This window comes from Cydia strobilella, chromosome 14 (genome assembly GCF_947568885.1).
Source record: "Cydia strobilella chromosome 14, ilCydStro3.1, whole genome shotgun sequence".
In the NCBI taxonomy this organism is placed as follows: domain Eukaryota; kingdom Metazoa; phylum Arthropoda; class Insecta; order Lepidoptera; family Tortricidae; genus Cydia; species Cydia strobilella.
Genome location: NC_086054.1, coordinates 3,882,429 through 3,895,870, shown reverse-complemented (window position 1 = coordinate 3,895,870; position 13,442 = coordinate 3,882,429). Strand labels below are relative to the sequence as shown.

The 13,442-nt window shown below is 43.8% G+C and overlaps 2 protein-coding genes and 1 pseudogene across 2 annotated transcripts; 2 read left to right on the top strand and 1 right to left on the bottom strand.

Annotated features, from left to right (window-relative positions):
• Positions 1–1,196: 1,196 nt before the first annotated feature.
• LOC134747068 (uncharacterized) lies at positions 1,197–5,656 on the top strand (annotated as a pseudogene).
• Positions 1,579–8,078, bottom strand: LOC134747067 (uncharacterized). The gene is made up of 2 exons (XM_063681634.1): positions 5,706–8,078; positions 1,579–3,936 (listed from the first exon to the last, which is right to left on the bottom strand). The coding sequence occupies exons 1-2, from the start codon at positions 6,005–6,007 to the stop codon at positions 3,045–3,047; spliced, it is 1,194 nt and encodes a 397-aa protein (XP_063537704.1). The 5' UTR covers positions 6,008–8,078; the 3' UTR covers positions 1,579–3,044.
• LOC134747421 (uncharacterized) lies at positions 6,006–9,235 on the top strand. The gene is made up of 2 exons (XM_063682045.1): positions 6,006–9,160; positions 9,214–9,235. The coding sequence occupies exons 1-2, from the start codon at positions 6,006–6,008 to the stop codon at positions 9,233–9,235; spliced, it is 3,177 nt and encodes a 1,058-aa protein (XP_063538115.1).
• The last annotated feature ends 4,207 nt before the right edge of the window (positions 9,236–13,442 follow it).

The following is a 13,442-nucleotide window of genomic DNA, read 5'->3' as shown; positions in this document are numbered from 1 at the left end:
CATACAACGAGTCAACTCAACGCTACAACTTTAGTGCATTTGAAAATATGGCAAGGCTGCGAAACTGCTTACGTGGGGACGCACGCCAATACGTGCAACATTTACTATCGACATCGACTCAGCCAGATTTAATAATAAAATTGTTGAAAAAGAATTTTGGAAGAATCGATCTTCTCGTCGACAAAGCGCTAGAGGAGTTAAAACGTCTGCCGCCCGTGGGTCCTAGCGCCACAGATTTGAATAACTTTGCTACCAAAGTTGTCAACATAGTAAGCACTTTGTGTGAATTGGATAGTAAGAATTACAGTAACAATCCATTGCTTGTGAGGGAAATCACAGATCGCCTGAGTCCTCACCTACGAAGCAGATGGTGTGCCTATGCCCGAGAGCACATAAAAAATGGAAAATGCGAGCTTATGCTCATGGCGGATTTTCTCATGGAGGAGAGCGACGCCGAGCTAGAATTCTCACATGCTCGGCTGCCTACGAGTTACACGAAGAGGAGGGAAACGGCAGTAAAATAAACCGCCCGCCCATCGACGACGAGCCAACGAGTCCAGGGAAGTAGACGTCCACAGCAGGCGCAGTACCACGCCGAGCAAACATACACGACGGGCAACGCCGAGGCGCAGCACGCGCCCTGCCTATGCTGCGGCGGTGGCCACAGAACCCCGGAGTGCAAGCGGGTCTTGGCCATGGACGTGGGAGCCAGATGGGAATGGGCCAGGAGTAACACAATATGCTTCAGATGCCTAAACAGCAAACATAGAAGGGTTAAGTGTTACGACAAACCTTGTGGAGTCGACGGATGCACTATTAGGCATCACAAGTTGCTGCACAGCGAGGGGAAGACGCAGGAAGTAACGCGTGAACGCCGGCCGCCGCCGCCCTGCGCGGCCGCACCCTCCCCGCAGCCCGCCGCCAGCCTTAGGTCCGGACAAACGCCGGCGGCTGTAGTAAAAGAGCCGGACACTGTTAGGGCCGAAACACATACCCGCGTTGCGGCGCCGCGCCGTTAAAATTGGCAGTAGCGTCAACGCCGATTTTGGTGGCGCGGTGCCGCACGGTGGTGCATATTTCCGCTAAAATCCACAGTGGCGCCAGCGCCGATATCAGCGGCGCGGCGCCGCACCGCGGCGCACATTCCAGCGTCGACGTCAGTTTGTTTCTGTCAGTCTTGCAAACAACACGCGTCAACCCACAATTTTAAAATGTCTGACGTTGACGTTGATTTATTTATATCTTTGGTTCAGGAACGCCCTTGTTTGTGGGATTCTAGTGACGAAACTTATAAAGACAAATTTATAAAACAAGACGCTTGGAAAAGCATTTGTGAAATCATTTATGAAAATTATAACGAAAAAGACGCTGCCGCAAAATCTAAATTGGGTAAGTAGTGTAGTCTTTTCTTTTGAAATAATCAATTAAAGAAAAGGGCTGTTATTTGCCTCACGCTCACACTTATGCTTGTGTGAGCGAGAAACAAATAACAGCGTCGCCATTTTCAGTCCCTTTCTTTAAGAGTCCGAGTTATAAATAAAAATATTTAATGGTAAGTACACAGAGAATTTAATCATTCGCATAACAATCACAGAACACAGGACTAGTACTTTGTTTATTAAAAAATATGGTCCTGGGTATATGGTGCTCTAATCCTAAAAGGTAAACAAATACTATAAATAAAATCCTAAATTGCTATTTAAATTGTTTATTCGCAGTTTACAATAGACTGAATGAAATAAAGTAGAGATGCAACGGATATCCGGTTGCTATCCGCCTATCCGGCCATTATTTTACTATCCGGTCGGATACCGGATAGTACATATTATAGTATCTTTATTTGCCATTATTTTAGACAAATAAACACAGAATGAAGTATGAGTTCATAATTACGTATACACATTAAAGACAAAGAACTTATTTATTCAGCAAAATAGGCGGGCGCATGTGTATAAAAAGTTTAAATTATTTCAGTTGAACGTTTCGGACAATATTATCCATACAAATATATACCATACAGATCTTAAGATAAAGTTCAAATCGCAATGACAGTCTTTGCAAATTTCGTTCATCTCAAATAATTTAAACTATACCTACTGCATACGAAATAGATCCGTACTGACCAACAGGTGCGTCTACGCTAGGCGAGCCGAGCACGAGCCGAACACAATTCGTCTAATGTGGACCGACTTACAAGCCTCGAACGAGCGCGCTGCGAGCGTTTCGTTCGTGCTCGTTTGCGTTCCGCCGGTTGTCGGTTTTTTGACGAACACAAAGGGATTTGCCTCGCGCTCGCAGTGCGCTCGTGGACGTGTTTAGTGACAGACGTCGGTCGCTCGAGCCGAGCATCATGGAAACGTGGACCGAAGATGCTTCTTTGCAATTAATTGATTTATATCAAAATAATTCATTGATATGGGACCCAAAACATGAGGATTACTATAAAAAAAATAAGAAGATTGATGCATGGTCTCGTATATCCGTATATATATATATATATATCTCGTATATATATATATATAAAGTTCTTAAATTGGCCAGTTGCTTCTTGACCTCTCAAAATGGTTAGCAAATCTAAATTTTGTTGCTTGGTTCTCATTTTATATAGATTTGTAGATCCCCATCGTCTTGGCCTTTTTCCTTTTTTGCTGACTACTGCTATAATAATCGCTGCAACAGCAGCGGCTGCCGCAATATTATTAACATCGTCCATATTCGTGCCGCGAGCACACTGCGGAAAACTACGTTCGAGGGAAGTAATCGTTGCAGGTTCGTTGTACGTCCACAGTTGACGCCGCGAACGACGAAGCCGAGAACGGCTCCGCTCGTGCTCGGTTCGCCTAGCGTAGACGCACCTTAATAAAACTCGTTTCTTGCCTAGAAAACGGTCCGCGCGAACCTACAATACGTAACAGGTTGAAACCTGCACGACGCGCCCGCCGCCAAACTAACATGTAGGTATCGTTTGGCCGGCCGAACAACTATCCGTTGCATCTCTAAAATAAAGTAGGTATTATTTATTTTTTAAATGAGAATAGGAAGGTTCATATTTTTTTTAATTGCCAACTAAGGCTACCCACATCACTAGAAAAGTAATTACAATATGTATTTCTTATTAAATGTGGGCTCATACTACTTTCATTAGTTGTCGGCGAATGCAACGTTTGAAGATCAGAATCATTATCGTTAATAATGTCATCATCCGTTTGTACTCCATCTCGATTCAAAACAAAGTTGTGTAGTACACAACATGCCTTAATAATGTCTGTAGCAAATTCATATTGCACTTTCATAGCTCGGTGTAATATGCGCCATTTATTGGCTAGGATGCCGAAAGCGCACTCCACATACCTTCGGGCACGACTCAACCGATAATTGAATATTCTTTGTTTTACCGACAAATGCTTCCCTGAGTAAGGGCGCATGACGTTATTCGAGATTGCGAATGCTTCATCTGCCACAAAAACAAATGGAGTTGCATTTTGATCACCTGGTAAGGGCTTTGGTGCTGGAATGGGTAATTTATGTGTCATCATCAAATCATAAAGTTTCGAGTTCTGGAAAACGGTGGAGTCACATTCCTTTCCATATGCTCCTATATCGACAAAAATGAATCTATATCTAGAATCAACCAGAGCTAATAAAACTATTGAATTATAGCCCTTGTAATTGTAAAATAGTGATCCACTGCGCGCAGGACACCAAATACGGACATGTTTACCATCGAGAGCTCCTATGCAGTTAGGAAAATTCGCTTTCTTGTCAAACTCAATAGCGACATCTTCTAGAAGCTGTTTTGTTATAGGAGGTATATTTTGACTTAATAGATGTTTCCATATGGCGCGACAAACAGTCCTCACAATTTTCGATATTGTACTTGCTCCTCGGTAGTAATTTGTATGCATGATTTTGAAGTCACGGCCGGTTGCTAGAAATCTGCAATGAAATAATAATTAAGTAGTAGGCATGTAATAAATTAATAAAAATGTAGGTATAATAATACAAGGTGCTATTAATTTATCTACGCAAACTGCTACAGGTGATTAGTATTGCTAAAGTTGAATTATTATTTTTCCAAAGACACATGTACTAAAAAAATAATTTACATTTTGCTTGTTCAAGGCAAAGTCAATCAGATTTTACTTGCCTAAATCAGGAACAAGCAGTTTGTTTTTTTTTTGAAAAGTTATTCAATTTCAACAACATTTTCACCTGTGAAAGTTTGCGTACACGATTAAAATCAGTTAACGATTCGCCTTTTCTCGGATATCATCGCCTAAATCCGGAGACGGAAATGACACGAAATACATTACCGCGATTTCTTTTAGGTAGTATTCAATTTGAAGTATCATAAACGCAATGTATAGCACCTGCCAAGATGACATTACTAACCGGTAGACCTAAGAAATTTATTATGCAGAAGCGACATGAATTTAAACATTCATTATTTATTGAAGCTTTACTTGTATACAATATATAAAAAAATACATATAATAAGTCAACATTTTACTGTTTGATGTAAGTAACAGTACGATATTACGTCGGATTAATAATTGATAATTATTTTTCTCTTTTTCAATATTAAAGGTTGAGTTAGTTTTGTTGCTCATATCGTTATTGTATTGTATTCAATAAGACAACGAGTAATATAATTAAAGGCCATATCTGTAAATTGATAACTCTATGTGAGAGATGAGGGTTCACGACAATTACCGAGGTTGGCCGAATCGTTAACTGATTTTAATCGTACTGTACCTACATAATTTTTAAAGCTCCTTATTTATTTGCTAATAAAAGTGTGTTTTTTTTTAACTATTATTTATTTATTAATCTTCATTACTATTTTTCATTTGTGATGCTTTCTGTTTCAGGTAATGAACTAGTTAAGAAGTGGAAGACCATAAAGGATAATTTTAGTAAATATCAAAAAAAAAAAAAAAAATGCCAATCGGTCTGGAGCTGGAGCTGCAAGATTTAAAGAATATCACTTGAATAAACAATTACAGTTTTTGAAAAAGGTTTCACAAAATGCAACTGATTCCAGTATAAATGTAGTGGAAGAAGATAGTGATACCCAAAATGAAATAACAGCATTGCCTCGTTACCGAAGTCAATCACGAAAACGAAAGGCAAATGAGAGGGATGACTTTGAAGAAAATATTTTTGACATATTAAAAACACCGGAGAATAGACATTTGCATTTTTTCAAAGGGATTTTACCATCTCTTCAAGCATTGAATGAACATCAAACATTGATATTCCAAAGTCGGGTGCTTCAAATACTAACGGACATTCTTCGGCCTTCAATTCAGCAATATACACCTCACGGCTATTCTCAAGGTTATCAGCATCAGGGCTATAATCAAGGATATTTAACTCAGAGAGATGATAATACTTTTCAGAGTGGCTACCACACTTCTACTCCTGGAAGTTCGAATCATGCAACGAGGACTACCACATCCTCACAGATACATTCCGAGCCATCAAACCAACAACGTCCAATAAATTCACCAACGTCAGGTACACAATCCTATGGTACACAAGACGATGACTTTGATTTTTCTTAAATTAATCATTGTACTTTTGAAAGAGCAATTAAGTATTCTAAGTATAAGTAGTTATGCAAATGCAAAATCCTTAATTTGATTCCTAGTACCATAAATATCAATAAAAAAAATATAAAAAACGTATTTGTTTCACTTTACCTTACTGTCAAGCCCAGCATTTCCAAAGCAGTAACAGGTTTCCTTCCTATAATATTTTTTTTCTGTATATATTCTGATAACCCGCTTAATAGCTCTTCAAATGATGATACACTCATTCTAAAGTAGGCGAAAAACTTTTTTTCGTCTATCTTTAATGCTTCGTATTTTCGAGAAAAGTACTCGCCATCGGGATTTATAGCCTTATTAAATGGATGTATCCAGTATCTTCGTTGTCGTTTATTTAAAACAGAGTAATGTCTTCTTAATAACAAATAAGCAATAAGTTTCTTACGACGCTCCATGGCAGAGAGACACGTCTATCCACAATCAAAACCCACGAGGAACTGGTTACTCTACCAGACAACGCTCTTCGCGACGCCACAACGCAAACTGCCGATTTTAGCGTTGCGGTGCCGCAACGCGGTGAAATATGCGCCGCCGTGCGGCACCGCGCCACCAAAACCGGCGTTGACGCTACTGCCAATTGCTGTGTTCCTCAAGATGGTTCCCGTCACAGTAGAAGGTCCCAAAGGGAAAGTGGACACCTACGCAATGTTGGACGACGGGAGCACCGTAAGCCTGATTCAGACAGACTTAGCGGACGCCGTAGGAGCTATAGGACCTGCCACGCCGCTATGTCTCGCAGGCGTAAGCAATATGGAAGCAGAGCCCGAAATAAGCAGACAGGTGAAAGTGTGTGTACGTGGGAAGGGTTTGGAAACCGCCTACGATCTCATCTTCACGACTGTGCGACGTATAGGCCTACGCACGCAACGGATGAGCAAGAAGATCATGGAACTAGAACACTTCAAAAATATTCCGACTGCGTGCTACGAGGAGGCTGTACCCAAACTGCTCATCGGCGTTGATCAATGGCCTGTGTTGCTGCCACAGGAAGCAATCATAAGGGGTTTAAACGAGCCAGCGGCAGTCCTAACGGGACTAGGATGGGTAATCTTCGGGGGCAGACCACGGCTAGTCATCCCTAGGGAAGGCGAAGAGCACCTGATATTACACTGCCGCGAGAAGGATGAGAACCTGGACTCCATGCTAAGAGACTATTTTAACATAGACTCGCTAGGAATAAAAAATATCAAGAAAGTGGATCCGCAAGTCCAAAGGGCCGTGGATATTTTGGATAAAACAATAAAGAAAATCGACGACAACGGACCACTCTATGAAGTGGGCCAGCTATGGCGGGACGACGAGCCGCGAATGCCACCAACCTTGCAGACTGCGATAAGTCGATTAAGGAGTATCGAGCGCAAGATGGACCGGGATCCGGCATTCGCAGAGAGTTATAAGGAGCAAATTGATAATTTGTTAAAGAAAAAATACGCCGAGCCCCTTGAGGAACCGCCAGATAGCAAGATAGCGTGGGTGTTGCCGCATTTTGCGGTAACTAATCCGAATAAGCCGGGCAAAATAAGATTAGTCTTCGACGCTGCATGCCGCGTCCAAGGGAAATGCCTAAATGATTTTCTTTTGGAAGGGCCGGATATACTACAGTCACTGATAGGGATTCTCTTTCGGTTCCGCGAAGGACAGTTTGCAGTTGTGGCGGATCTACAGGAAATGTTCCTCCAAATAAAAATAAGGGCCGAGGATCAACCGTCACAAATGTTTATTTGGAGAGGGGACCGCCGGACAGGGAATCCACATTTCTACAAAATGACGAGCATGCTCTTTGGCGCAGCAAGCTCACCATTTTTGGCCCATAGTGTCAGGAACAGGAACGCTATGGACAACGCAGAGGAGTTCCCGGATGCTGTGGAGGACATCATCCGTAATCACTATATGGACGATTACGTGGCCAGCTACCCGGATGAAAAGGAACTCTTACATCATGCTACGCAGGTTGCGTCGTCGCATGCCAAGGGAGGGTTTCAGTTGCGAGGCTGGGCTTCAAACAGTGTGAAGCTACTTCAAAAGATCCCGGCGGAATTACACGCGAGCACACCGGCACAGCTCGGCAAAGGCAAGGAGAACAAGATCCTCGGGATGTACTGGAACCCTGAAACCGACCAGTTGGGCTTCAACACAACGCTGATAAGGGTACCGGTCGAAGTAAAGGAAATGAGACAGACGCCTACAAAGAGGCAAATGTTATCGGCCGTGTTGTCAGTATATGACCCACTGGGGCTTTTGAGCCATTACACTATAACAGCAAAGGTCCAGCTACAAAATCTATGGGCCAAAAAGCTGGACTGGGACTCGCCACTGCCAGAAGAGGATAAGCGCGACTTCGAGGTTTGGCTGCGAGCCCTAAACAGTGTCGCGAAACTTAGGATACCAAGATGCTATCTTTCAACGGGGGCAGTGGCGAGAAGGGAATTACACGTCTTCGTAGACGCCAGCACAAAAGCATATGCATGCGTGGCGTACTGGCTAGTGACCTCAAACGACGGGGATGCCCAAGTGAGTCTAATCGCAGCAAAAAGTAAGGTTGGGCCAACGAGGCAACTCAGTATACCACGCATGGAGCTACAGTCGGCGCTCATCGGATCAAGGCTCCAGCAAGTTATCCGAGAGGAGCATCGCCTAACACCAGATCAAGTCGTCATGTGGACGGACTCAAAGACTGTGCTGCATTGGGTCCGCAACGACGCAAAACGGTACAGCGCCTATGTGGCTAACCGCTTAGGTGAGATAGCGGAGCTGACAATACCGAAACAGTGGCGCTGGGTTCCCACGAAAGAAAACCCGGCGGACGAAGCTACTCGCCCGGACAAGGATCGGCGAGTGACCTTCGAAAGCCGATGGTATCAAGGACCAGACTTTCTTAAGCGCCCAGAGGAAGAATGGCCACAGGAGAAGATAAAAGAAGACATTGAAGAAGTTCTTCCCGAGTATGAAGAAGTTGTCTGCGCTGCCCAGGAAGAGCCAAGGGTCAACAAAGAGCCGATTCCAGACGTCGAGCGATTCTCAAACTTCAATCGTTTGTTGAACGCCACGGCACGAGTTTTTCAATTTATCGATTGTCTTAGGAGTCGACAACGACAGCCGCTACTAGTCATACATAGGAAAAAGGCGGAGCATCTACTTTTTCAGTATGCTCAACGCACAAGCTTTCCTGAGGAGTATCGGATTCTGGCTAAGGACGAGCCCGTCAGCCGCAAGAGTCGACTGCACGATTTGGACCCAGTATTAAGCCCAGACGGACTAATACGCATGCGAGGACGGCTCAATGCAGCGCCAGTACAAGGGTTAGAAAAGCAGCCTATCATCCTGGACGGAAAACATCAAATAGTAAGATTACTGATTGAACGCGCGCATAAGGAAGCTGGACATGCAAATAACGAACGGGTTGTGAATGATCTACGGCAGCTCTACTGGATCATTCACCTACGGCCAACGGTGCGCATGGTGGCTGGCAAGTGTCGCCTGTGTGTATTGAGGAAAGCGCAACCGAAGGTACCAGCGATGGGAGATTTACCGCTGGCTAGGATCGAGCCGTACAAGAGGCCGTTTACGAACACAGCAGTGGATTTATTTGGACCGTTAACAGTGACCATCGGCCGAAGGCATGAAAAAAGATGGGTCGCATTGTTTACGTGCCTAACGACGCGAGCCGTACATCTAGAGGTCGTCCATAGTCTCTCAACGGACTCGGCGATTATGGCTCTTAGGCGACTAGCAGCGCGACGAGGATGGCCCGCAGTCATCTATAGCGACAATGCGACGAACTTCAGAGGAGCAGACGTCGAACTACGCAACGCATACAAAGAGTGGTTGCCAGCGCTTCGAGAGTTCGGCGTACAGCATAACGTCACATGGAGGTTTATTCCACCTGGTGCACCTAACCAAGGCGGAGCTTCGGAACGATTAGTACGCTCCGTAAAGAACGCCCTGACAGCAACGCTGCACACAAAGGCACCCAAAGAAGAATTGTTGCTGACCGTACTGGCAGAGGCGGAGAACACTGTGAACGCACGACCACTAACCCACGTTTCGGTAGACCCAAGGGACGAGGAGGCATTGACACCGGCTCATTTCCTCCTAGGAGGCTCAACAGGAGTTCCATCGACCGGACCGTGCGAGGAAGCAGATCGCAGGACTTGGCGGGCCAGTCAAGCTTTGGCCGATCACTTCTGGCGAAGATGGATACGAGAGTACCTACCAACACTCGCACCGCGTCAATCATCGGACAAAGGGGTCAGGCCGATCCAGAAGGGCGACTACGTAATAATAGTGGACGGAAACCTGCCGCGCAACGTTTGGCCACGCGGCATCGTCACCAAGGTGTACCCAGGACCGGATGGTGGAATACGATCGGCTGACGTCCAAACCCGAGGCGGCATGTTCCGGAGACCCGTCACAAAGTTGGCTGTCCTACCGTTGCAACAGGAGCAGCCGCAGTAGCGTCAGCGGGGGCAGAATGTTACGGACAGCCTTAACCCCTGCCGGAACGAATCGCCTAACGAGAACAATTAACTAATCCAGCTATAGGGTGCCTAGTTATAGGATAGAAATAAGTTGACACAAACACATTTTATTTAATTAAAATCGATTGATCGATCGATATCGTCTCCGCAGAAACAGGAGTGTTGGGTCGCTATGAGAATAGCGTATTGCGCGTGACCTTGACGCGGCGGACGAGCGATGCGGCCTCTGCGAAAGCAAGGATCGTACTGGCGGGCACGCGCGCAAGCACTGATATATATCCCGTCAGGCGGCGGTGTCGCGAAGCGACTGGTTTACGCTCGATACCTCGCGGAGCTTGGAGAATGTTCTCGAGTAACTTTCCAGACGTCGTACTCGCCCTATATGAGCAGGCGAGATACGACCTGCGCTCAGTTCAATTTAATACGCGCTCTCGGAAACAACAAGAAGAAAAGGAAAATCCGGAAGAAAAGTGAAAGTGCCCTAAAGTAGTGAACAGTATCAGTGTTAATAGTTGGTTTAGTGCTTGTTACGTGGACCGCTTAGTTATTTTACCTTAGTATAGTGCTAAAGTGACGTTATAGTGAAAGTACCTATAGTGTTAGTATTTTTAGTGCTTAAAGTTAGTGCCTAAGGTCTAGACTGAGTGTGTTAAGAGTATTTTATAGTGCTAAATAAATAAGAATCTGATTAAGTGGTGTTTGTTTTACGCTCCGACTACGTCCCACAGGGGGAGGAATTGGATTTCTGAACCAGCAGGCTCCGTAAATAAATATTAAACTGGGTTATCGCTGAGAGCTGACTCCAGGGTGTACTCTGGCGGTTACAGCACTAATTAACATTCAATTCAGCATGTCCTAATCTAGAGCATTACGTCAATGCTAAAGATGCTGAATTGCATTAATTAATTATAAATACTAGGTCTTAAGTAATTTTAAGTTAGAATACTCTTGATTGTAAAACTAGGTAGTTATTCTGTCTGTCGAAATAAATATATTTTTTTAATCAAAAGTCTTGCTGTTATCTTAATTCGCGCGAAGGCGAGGCTCGGACCGCCGTGAAATCAATTATGTATACAGTTCAGGGTCATCGGGATTCGAACCCGGGACCATCGGCTTCATAGGCAGGGTCACTACCCACTGCAGACCGATCGTCAATATATAGTTAATGATGTCAATGATGCTCCGTGCCCAAAATGAAGGCTCAAGGCATTCTAAGTATAGCACTAACCGTCACCAAGCTTCATTTCTCCTCTTTTCCTTGTGCCAAAATCGGACGGATCAGCTCGACCAATTTTCAACTTGAAAGCGCTAAACGGTTTATATACTGGTCTAACCGTTTCACCACATAAACATGCATCGGATACCCGACTTCCTCAACCAAATGACGGGGTGTGCAGGTATATGCCATAATAATCATAATATACTTTCACGTACAAGTCTCACGTTTCACGCACGTACGCCAAGTGTATTTTCTATACTGACAAATTTGACAAAAACGTTGTCAATACTGACAAATTGGGTAGCTTTGCGGCAACAATGGAATGTCAGAATTGTAGTTTACCTAGACGATTTTCTGATTGCCCATCAAAATGCCATACTACTAGATCATGTCCAAAATCTTTATTCGAACCCTCATAAGTCTCGATGGTAAGTAAATTTCACCCTGCCAGACCCATCGAACACATCGTTCCTAATACCGCAAAGTGTGTCGAGCGATTAAATTGGTGGGTATAAAGTTGCCAGGCGTCAACAAGTCTACATCACCCTCCCCACCAATTTTCTAAAACCGATGTCCGGGTCGCAGTTGAACGACCTAGCTCTTTCGGGAGCTTCGGAACCTTCATTGCAATCAGAAAGAAATGTTAGCGATCCTTCATGTTCTTCAAGGTTACGCTCACCTGTTGCATCACAGTTTGATGCCTATACAATACCACAACAGGACGGCCGTAACCCGTCTAATGAAAGAAGGGGGATCGAAATCATTAGCCCTGGTAAACATAACCCATCGGACTTTAGATCTTCTAGATCACAATCAAATACACTTTAAAATATATTATCTACCGGGGAAGTACAATTGTCAAGCCGATCAATTATCGCGTCGTCACCTACCACCGGAATGGAACTTACTACCGGCTTGCGTGGATACAGTTTTTGCAAAGTGGGAAATACCGGTGGTGGATCTATTCGCCTCGGCAACAGCCCACATGGTACACAATATTATGTATCCCGAGACCTGAAAGACCCTCAAGCGATGTACCGCGCATTCAGTATTCCGTGGAACTATCCACTCGCGTGGGTATTCCCACCACCTTTTTCTGATGCCCATAGTCCTCGCTCACTTGAACCAATCGACCGGGATATTTCTGGTAATGACGCCTTGCTAGGGAAAAAATGTTCTGGTGGGCAGATCTCAAAGCCCGAGCGCTAGCAAGGCCGCTTACTCTGAGACACCTGCGGAAGAATCTCAATTTCATCGACACGTCGACAGGGTTACCACCTCCCTAAGTCGAGGAAATGATTCTCGAGGTTTGGAAGTATACTCTGTATAAATATACTCTGAGGCGCTAGTGATGGAGCTCAGATCAATTATCATTGCTTAAAAAATCTTGCAGAAAAATGACTTTAAGAACTTACAAAAAAGCTTGAGCTTGGCAACGTTGGATTTCTTTGGCATGTACAAATATATATATATATATATAAACTAGCACAATTTTTATCGGATTTACATCAAATAAATAAATTATCAGTATAATACCATACTTTTACACAAGTCAGTCGTTTCTACATTGTGTAACACTGAAACATCAAGTTGTTTGAGTTCACATGTTCTGATAAAACATATTCTTAAGTCGATTTCCTTAACGTGTCCTAAAACGACTAAACCCCCATTTTGGGATGTTGATTAACTGATAATTCTTTAACAATGCTTTCCAAATAATGCGTCATACTGCCACTTTACTACTTCTTTGCTCTGGTAGGCGCATACATAATTTAACCTTGCTTACGATTGACCATGACAACTGTATAAGATCAGATAAATGTATCATTTTTTGGCCACAGTTTGGCTCAAAAATAGACTCTACAATTAGCAAATACGAGTAAATAGTATGCTAAATCTCCCTTTTTTAGATAGAAAGAACCATATCACTTGTAAATGACAGACGTAATGCTGCTAAATAAATCATTTAATTTGTTCACGACAAGTGTCAAGAATCGGCCGCAGCCAGCCTCACGGACGATCATTGCTAATTAGATAAAAACTGTTTAAAGAAGCGAACATAGCAGCTGCCCAAGGTAGTATTAGATCAGCTGCAGCTTCAAAAAGTTGGTGGGAAAATCATTCCCTTGATGA

What these genes read in the sequence shown, in the direction of transcription:
- LOC134747421 (XM_063682045.1), top strand. Translation starts at nt 6,006, where the DNA reads ATGGCAGAGAGACACGTCTATCCACAATCAAAACCCACGAGGAACTGG. An exon ending in CCGCTGGCTAGGATCGAGCC is followed by an intron (nt 9,161 to 9,213) that starts GTACAAGAGGCC and finishes GACCGTTAACAG; the next exon opens with TGACCATCGGCCGAAGGCAT.
- LOC134747067 (XM_063681634.1), bottom strand. Translation starts at nt 6,007, where the DNA reads ATGGAGCGTCGTAAGAAACTTATTGCTTATTTGTTATTAAGAAGACAT. An exon ending in ATGCTGGGCTTGACAGTAAG is followed by an intron (nt 3,937 to 5,705) that starts GTAAAGTGAAAC and finishes ATTTCATTGCAG; the next exon opens with ATTTCTAGCAACCGGCCGTG.